A 9248-nucleotide genomic window follows, 5' to 3' on the forward strand; every position below is an offset into this window, starting at 1 on the left:
GGGCCAAGTGTCTGCTTTGATGACTGTGCAAGTCACATAGAGGTAGCCTGTGAGCACACAGGCCTTACATGTGGCCACACCAGGGTGTGTGTGCCATGGCCTCAACTTGCTTCTCGATGACATCGTGAAGCTGGCCTTTCGCCAAAGGATTCCAAGAAGAGCCAGAATGTTGTGAAACATGCCAAAGGCACTCATGGCTGCTGACTTCAAGAAGAAGCCAGAGGAAAACATACAAAGACCCAAGTCACTCGAGCCACTGAAGCTATGTTACAAAGCTGGTGATCCGATGGGATTATCTGCTCTTTGATAACCTTTCAAGAGTGCACTAAAAATGAAGCACATGCGATATTGAGAGGTAGCCGAATCTCTTTTTCCAGAGGTCTCCACTGTAAATGTTTACCCTTGTTTTTATTTCTCTTTCACAATAGACCTCTCACCTGTAGAATCTTGGGTGAGACCATGTAAAGTGGGGGGCGGGCAAGGCCATTAACTGTGAGTGGTTTTAGGGGAGGACTGTCACTCTAGGATCTTTGACATCTGAAGAGGGGACTCCCTTTCCTGCTTCTCCACCTGAACCTCTGATTTCTTCTCCTCTCTCTCTTCTCTCTTTCCCCTTTTGCTTTTTTCCTGTGCATAGGCAATCCTGCCCTTTACAAAGCACCTTCGTTGGGACTTTCCTCATGGCTCCTGAGCCTGGGTTGGCTGCTCTGAACCAGTGTCACTGTGTGGCTGGTGGTGGAGGCAAAATGTAACATGTGTGCAACCACTTCATAAATGGCCAGGTGGTCGAACAGGGTGGGTGTTATTATCTTAAGCACCGTTATAGAATGTGGCTCATCCTGCACACAGCAGCCCCTCCCTGTGGGCTTGTTCGGAGCTCTGTTCTGAGTTGCTTTTGCCAGACCACCCACTCTGTCTTCCCCAGCTCCTACTGCCATGACCACGGGAGATCTGATCTCCCCAGTTCCCATCTGTCTTTCCCTTCTTCTCATTATGACGTTATCTACTCTGTCTCATTTCCTCAGAGCCTTCTTAGGAAAGGATTCATTTTGGTGTGCCAAGCCCTTTGAAGTTAAGGTGTTAATGACTACCAGACTTGATGTTAACACATGACGGAAATTCATATGTAGCTGGAGATGCCTGTCCGTGAAATTTTGGCAGCGTGAGAGATTGTTGGAGGAGAAAAGGGAACTTTTTCTTAGTGCTTCCAAGACTTGTGCACGTGGATGACGTCTTATTCCACCCGTTCAGAAGATGGTCCTTAATATAATGTATAAAGGCTACTGAATAAAATATTAACCCAGGACATGAAGGATCAGGGATGGTTTGTGGTTAGGGGAGGAAACAACGATAAGGACATCTTTTAAGGAATAGTTAGGAAAGAATTAGTAAGGTAAGAAATAAAAGTGCAAAATATGGGTGTTTCAATTACCTCTGGAGCCTCTACTAACATTTTCCTGCATCTAGCTCTGATAAATGACAGGCAAATACATGTTATGCAAATAGAGACAGGGTGTCCTTGAGCTGGGCCTGATTTGCATGCCAAGGGAAATCACAGGGATCCACTTTTCAAATCCTGGGGTCTAGGGGTGTTTGCTGACAGCTAAGCTTTTGCATGAATGCAGGGAGAGAGCTTTTTGGATCTCGGATCTCAGAAGAGAATGGCTTGGCCAGAGAGGCTGTTTTTTCCTGTGGATGTATCCCAGCAGTCCAGGGTAGAAGCTAATTCTGAGCAGAAACTTCCGGGAGCAGATGCCCCCCTCCCCCATGTTGGTCGATCTCCATGGTCCCCTTCTTCCTGGATCATGGGCTGCAATGGTGCAGAACGCCTTCGTGGTGGCTGTACTTGGCAGGGAGTGGGCGTGATGCTGGTCACAGCCCACAGGCTGCCTCCCGGTTCTGCCTGCATGGGATGGCCCTTTATGGGATCGCCCTTCCGAGCCACCTCCTGGCCTCCTTTGAGTTTTGTTCCAAAGTTTACTATTTCAACATCCCTCTGGGCCTTATCAACACTCTCACTTTCTGGCTAACTGCCTGGCTTGCTGTCTTTACTGTGTGAAGATCTCATTCTTCTCACCCCATCTTCTTCTGGCTGAAGTGGAGAGTTTCTTGATCAGTGCCCAGGCTGCTGCTCTGGGCACTGATCGTATCTGCTCTGCCAGTCATCTCATGCGCTGCTCGGATACGGTTCTGGTGCAGACAATGGTGTCCTAGGTTTCCCATGGAAACGGCAGCCTGGCCGATAGAATACAGACCTTCGATGGCTTTCCTTTGTCATGTCATGCTTGTGACACCGATTCCACTTCTCCGGTTCCTGTGCTCTTGCTCATGCTCTCACTGCACCAGCACCTGGAACAGATGGGTGGCCATAGGCCTGGGCTATGCGATCTGAGCACCCAGGCTTACCATGGCCCTGAAATCACATGCTGCCTTCCTCGTCTTCTACACCTCATATTTCCTGTCCTTGCTTATTGGTGTTGTGAAAATCACAACCTTCCAGAATCCCTGGCACTGGGCCTGGGAAGAGGTGACTTATGAAGGCATTAGTCTGCATTCCAGCATCCTGGTGATAAGCAGCCCTAAGCGCAGAAAGGCCCTGAAGACGAGGTTTTGGAAAGCCCTGGACAAAGGGCAGTTCATTGCAAGTTGTCTGTATCAATAACCACTGTCAATGGACATGCCCCTGAGTGGCAAAAATGCACCGGTTTGGGTGCTGTCGTTCTCTCTTTTCATTTCCTTCTTTCTTTCCAGCTCCTTCTTTGCCTCATGAATCCTTTTTCCATCCTTCTCTGTTCCTTCTGTTCCTTTCATTGTTCCTGCTCCCTAGTCTAGGTCTCACAGCACCTTGGATTAGGATGGTGGTGGCCTCATTTCCTCACAGGCCTCTCTCATTCTCGCTGAGCAACCCCAATCCTATGTTGCAAGCATCATTTCAGTATGTACGCCCTTTACAGAGACCTGTAATGGATGTCAGGTGTCTCTGTGGTCAACCTGGAGTTGTTGTTTTTTTATTGGGGAATATTGGGGGATACTATGGTTCTCCAGGGCCCCTCAGCACTAAGTCGTCCTTCAATATAGTTGTGGAGGGCACAGCTCACTGGCCCATGTCGGAATCGAACCGGCAACCCTGTCGTCCAGAGCTTGCGCTCTAACCAATTGAGCCACCTGGCCACCCTGGAGTTGTTATTTTTTTAATGGTAACATAGATTGTCCCACTCCACCCCATATGCATTAACTGTTCTCCTCATCCTTGCTCTGCTCTCAGCTCAGTCTCTCTACTTCAGTCGAGTAGAACTTCTTTCCATCAACCCATGTGTTCTTCCCTCCAGCCTATGGTCGTCTGGCCCATTTGGAATGTCCTCCTTGCCTTTCTCTGCCATTCTTTGCTATCCCCTTCTTTTGTGCCCTGCTTACGTCTGCTTCCATTCACGGAGCCTTTTCTATTTGACGCCATGCAAGGCTGAGGGTGTATATGAATTTTGTGCCACTGTAGGTCCTCTCCATGATTTTATATGTTTACTATATGTTGAATTAAAAGGAATTATCTGATATGGAAATGCTTTTAGCTTTTGGCCAACAGACGATAGAGAAGGAAAACAAATGAAATTTGCTGCAGTTCTTAGTTTTAACAATTCTACTCCTCCTGTCCACTCCCCCAGGAGGTGGACCCTGGATGCCAAGGAATAGGATGGTGATCTCCAAATGGGGGTGTTTGCACCCCAGAGTATGTTCGTAGTGATTCACTGGATGTCGGAAGAAAAGCATGGCGACTTCAATTTCCATTTATTTTTATCTCATCCTTCTAATTCCCATTTTTTTCACGTATGTTTCATGATGTGCATAATGTAATAGTAAAGTAATACAGGGGTATAATTAAAAGAAATAAATATGCATATGGTGGGATGTATGCTCATAATTTTTTTTTTTTTTTTTACTAATGGAAAGTACAGAGACCAATAGACTAGAATAGACTGGGAAAAGCAGTAGACATGGTTATGAGAGATTCATATATTTGAGTTAGTCAAAAGCAATAAATAACGGAATAGAATAGAGGTTACAAGGAATTTTCAAATAAAGAACTGCATTTACAATAGGTTGTCTAACATTCTTGGGAAGCTGAGGCCGCCCAAATGTTATATTCTTATGCTAGCTGAAGGCTGAGCTAGGCAAGAGGAGGGAAGCAGAGAGGAGCAGAGATAAGCTAACAGGGTGACGAGTTTTTATTTGGAAAAAGATGATTAAAGCTTTAAAAGAGGAGATTCTCAAATTTCTGGAGAGGAGCACAGGGGATTTTCCAGAAAGTCAAGAGAGGGTAAGCTGCATAGAGGAAACTGGGGAAGCTGGTTGATAGAGTTTTTCTTTTCTTTTCTTTTTTTTTCTTTTTCTTTTCCTTTTTTTATTTTTAGCCTCAGTGAGCTGGTGACTTCCTGCAGGTCGGGCAGTAATAAATTGTGTGGACTGAGCCTTGAGGATCAAGCCACAAGAAGGTTGGGTGGAAGCAGCGAAGGCAGGAACATTGGGGGTGCCTGTCTCCTCTATTCCTCCTACTCAGCTGGAAGCATCTAGAGGAATGCCTTTTCCTTGTGCGGAGCTCCAGAACTTTACTGAACGTCTTGGATGGGAAAGGGATGGTAGTGAAACTCTCATGTTCTGTAACATTTCCATAGCCTGTTGCGGTATGCCGGGTCTAGAGGACTTATCTCAGGAATATCTTATTTGATTGAGGTTCTCAACCTCCCTTTCCTAAGCTGTAACTCATAAGAGCCCCAAAATGTTGGCCAGTCACCACCCAATATCTCATCCTGACTTTCAAGGCTTTCTGTGACCTCTCCTCAGCACACCTTATCAGCCTGATATGGCTCCATTCCCTTACTTGAATCCTCTGCTGTAGCCAAACATTCCCTAGGCATAATCATGGGTGAGCCTCCTTTACTGACGCCTGTCTCCTTCCTTCCAATATACAAGACAACATTTTCGTTGTCTCACAATGAAGGGGTTCCTGCTGCTGCTGCTGAGGTGCCTGACCTCTCCTGAGAATTCTTGGAATGGAACTAGGATGACACCTAACATTTACTACCACAGCCTGGGACTCTTCCTTTTTTTAATCCCCGTGAGACACAGTATACTGAGTCGAGTGTTTCCCATATAGAGAACCTACTTAAGATTCCTACTTCGACCACTTTAATGAACACTTATAATGAGTAGCTGTGAAAATGCCTAAATGCTCAGACTTGGCTTCCCCTTAAGAAGAATAATCTGAATATAAGAAAGCAACATGCAACAAACAAAACGCACAAACCACAAAAGAATCACCGAAAAACACACTGCATACTTTAAATACAGATGATCATTCACCCTTTGGGATGAACTGAATCTGCACATAGTTTATGCCCAATAAATGTTTGTGGTTTATGATTAGCGCAGGAAAGCGCTCTGCGGGCAGATCCCTACCTCATTCACTGTTGTAGCCTCAATGCCTTTCGCAGGGTTATTACGACTTCCAGGAGATGCTTAATAAATTGTGAAACGAACTGAGGATTAAGTGCTCATCTTTCCCGTCGTACGAGCCATCGAACATGCATGCAGGAGGTGGGTGGGAGGAGATGAGTTTTCCATGCTGACAGTTTTGTGGCTGGCCGAACTCCAGAGCTATGAGCCCCGAGTTTGCTCCGTGGCTCCAAGTTCCGGTAGGAAACAGCCAGATGTCATCCGGAGGAACAAGGGCAGGGAAGAGAGCAATTGGAAACTCTCTCCCCTGGAGAGTTGCATCAAGAAGGGCAGAGTGGATGAGTTACCTTAGTTTCCCTTCTTGCATTTCTCCAGGGACACAGTGTTTACTAGAGCGAAGCCTCTGTGTTGGAAGAACAATTTCCTCTGGGCCTTTGTCCCAGCTGGAGTGGGAACTGGAAAGCGGTGCTGAGTATTTTGCATTCTGTTCTCTCTCTGTGGGGTTCTGTGCATGTCACGGCTAGGATATGGTGCTAGTTGGGAGGAGTGTACTAGAAAATACACCCTCACTCTCTGGTGACTTGATCCTGAGCCTTCAGTATTGCCATATAGAAACAATTTCTGCTGGCCTGTCTCCCTATGACACGTTAACTTCCTTACACTCACCTGGGTAAGTAAGCACTCACCTGGTAGCTGATTGATTGATCGGTCGATTGATTGATTGATTGATTGAACTCTTTGAACCTCATTCCTATGAAAAATGTGGCCTTTGCTTCCTCTGCCTTCCTCGGATTAAAGTAGGTGGTCTCATATTTGGTTCCCTGAACCCGTACTGCATCCCTGATGCTCTCCTGAATTCTTCTTGGACTACTTGTGACCCCAAGGATGGATAGAATAGAAGAAAGTCATTATAATAACAATTATCATCATCTTAGTTATTTCTTACGTATGTGCAGAGGTTTGTAGTTTCCAAAGTATCTGCCTACCTACCTACCTTCTTACCTATCTACCTAAAATTACATTTGTCTCTGACCTATGTATTTTTAGGTAAGGAAAGGGGTTCCGAGAGGTTCAATGACGAGCCTGAAGATCTGTACGTAGTTACTGTGACAACACGCAAAACCTCGTCTCCTGACTTTAGCCAGGGATGAAGACGGTGAAAGTAAGAGACGTGTTGCTAACTCGGGCAAGATCTCTGGTCCTGGAACCAGTCTGGGTCTTGGTCTTCCCTCCAGGTACCTGTGACTTTCGATGGGAGTATTAATCCATAATTTGAAGCCTCATTTCTTTTGTCGATGAAGTTATTCCAGTGTCTTATTTCACTCTAAAAACTGAGATGCTAATCTTAGATTCTAGTCTAATCCTGTGAATTAAAACAGATGATACTTTTCACATCTTACAGGTGGAGAAACTGAGGCACCACGGGCTAACTGGCATACCCAATAATTCCGAATGAGGGTGGAACTTGGACTAAGGCCTGTCTTGACTCCTACTTCAGGGTTCTTCTTGCCACATCTCCTTGGTTTTATTGCTATCCTGCTGAGTTTCTTCTGTGAAATGCCACTTTGAAGGTCACTAGTTAGCAAATGTTGTAAAAAAAACCCAAAAGTCACCTACCTGGTTATATAATTGCCTCCTGTTCTATTGGATGACGGCAGTCACCACAAGCAATAGAATTTTAATTAACCTCTCTCGGTAGAGGGTTTGCTCAGTTTTCACTGTCTGTCAAGGCGAGTGTTCTTAAAGCACCTACTTCCTAGGGCGGTGGTGAGAACGGTGGTGAGAACGGTGGTGAGAATACTTCAAACAATGCCTGGCACAAAACAATCAGCCAATGGAGATGAGCTGTGACTGTCCGGAGGAGCTGCCAGCCGATGTGTGGTCATGTTGTAGGTGTCAGTTTTGAGAAGCATAAACTGCCGTGTAAGGGATACTGATGGAAAAGGCCTGATATATTATCCACACCAATGTTGACATGGGAAGCAAGTAGGCAGAAAGGGCAGGCAAATTCACGGGCAGGCACGAGGACTTTGGAAACTGAGACTTAGCGATATTTGCATTTATTCTGAGGGGAAGAACCTGTTCGCCCTCCTCAGATAGCCCACATTCTCTGTTCTGTCCTCTGCATTCAGGGCAGCTGGAGGGACAAGCGTCATCTAGGACTTTCCACAGCAACCCTCCACGGATACACTTTGAAGTCTTGGGACTCACCATGTCCACAGGAGAGATGAGTGGGGACGACATGGTTCCAGAACTTCCGGTGATGGATAAGAGAGCCATCATCTTGTCTACCATTGTAATCCTTTTGTGCCTGGTGGCAGTGGTTGGCAACGGCTTCATTATTGTAGCACTGGGCATGGAGTGGTGGCGACGCAGAATGTTGTCACCTTGCGATCAGTTATTGGTCAGCCTGGGGGTCTCTCGCTTCTGTCTGCAGTGGGTGGTGATCACTAAGAGCATTTATATCCTCCTGTATCCAGAGGTCTTCCTGTACAACCCTGTACTCCAGTTCCTAGCCTTCCAGTGGGACTTTTGGAACGTTGCCACCTTATGGCTTTGCAGCTGGCTCAGTGTCTTCTATTGCGTGAAAATTGCAACCCTCACGCACCCTGTCTTCCTGTGGCTAAAGAGGAAGGTGTCTGGGTTGGTTCCATGGATGCTGCTCAGCTCTGTGGGGTTCTCTAGCTTGAGCACCATCTTGTTTTAGGTAGGCAACCAAAGCATATATCAGAACTATTTACGGAGAGGTCTGCAGTCATGGAATGTTACTGGGGATGCTGTCGTGAGAACACATGAGAAATTCTTTTTCCGTCTAAAAATTGTTACCTGGACAGTCCCTACTGTTCTCTTCCTCACTGGCATGGTTTTGCTCATCACATCTCTGGGAAGACATGCCAAGAAGACCTTCCTGTCCATCTCTGACTCTCGCGATCCCCGTTCCCAGGCACACATCAAAGCTCTCCTGGCTCTCACCTCCTTTACCATCCTCTTCATCTACTCTTTTCTGTCCCTGATGCTCAAAGCTACAGGTGTTTTACCATCTCGGGAAATTAAGTACGGGGTGTGGCAGGCAGGCATTTATCTGTGCACAGCGGTCCACCCCATCATTCTACTCATGAGCAACCCCAGGCTGAGAGCTGTGCCGGTGAGGGGCTGCTCCTTACGGCGTGCGGGGGCATCTTGAACTGCAGTTGATAGAAATCCTCGGAGACTAATGCATGGGCACGGGCACAGTGGGACACTGTTTCTTTAAATCTCTGCCACATTGCGTGATGAGGAAAGTAACTTCAATGAAACAGATTTGTAAAGTGAGATCAAAGGTGCTGAAATTGGGGCTAGGATCACTCATATACTCTCAGCAAGTGTGTAGCTGAGACAGCTGTGTTCCCTGTGGGACTCGATGTGGCCAAGAATCAGAAACTTTTACTTTCCTGGTGATTAGTCTCTTGGTGTTTAAAATTATCCTTCTAGAAACTGGATGCAAGGATCCTGACACATGCAATTTTTAGCTGTTGGATCAGACTGGAGAAGAGTTTTGGAGCCTTAGCTGTCCTCTGGCTTCATCCCGTAAACCACCTTTCCCTTTTTATCACGTGACTGCTTTCCAGACTTCGCCTGCAGAAGCACTCTGACTTTCCATGCAGGAGTTCCTGCTATCTGACTTCTGTTCGTAGAGTGTGGTGTAACGTGTGCATGTGTGTGGCAGTGTGTGTTACCTGGGATTTGTATATTTGCAGGTGACCTTTAGAGATGCTTCTGAATGCTAGGGCCTTATGATTTATATGCTGTTTATATTCTCC

At 46.3% G+C, this 9248-nt stretch overlaps 1 protein-coding gene and 1 pseudogene across 2 annotated transcripts; both read left to right on the forward strand.

Annotated features, from left to right (window-relative positions):
- Positions 1 to 1783: 1783 nt before the first annotated feature.
- Positions 1784 to 2687, forward strand: LOC308492969 (taste receptor type 2 member 134-like; annotated as a pseudogene). The gene has a single exon. The product of its transcript is annotated as a taste receptor type 2 member 134-like (transcript).
- Positions 2688 to 7675: 4988 nt separating this feature from the next.
- On the forward strand, positions 7676 to 8632 carry TAS2R60 (taste 2 receptor member 60; the record flags this gene model as incomplete). Its single annotated transcript, XM_081038517.1, is given in 2 exon segments — positions 7676 to 8152; positions 8156 to 8632. Coding segments are annotated over 2 exon segments (954 nt in total).
- Positions 8633 to 9248: the final 616 nt, after the last annotated feature.

Source organism: Rhinolophus hipposideros (assembly GCF_964194185.1).
Source record: "Rhinolophus hipposideros genome assembly, chromosome: 25".
Taxonomy (NCBI): Eukaryota; Metazoa; Chordata; class Mammalia; order Chiroptera; family Rhinolophidae; genus Rhinolophus; species Rhinolophus hipposideros.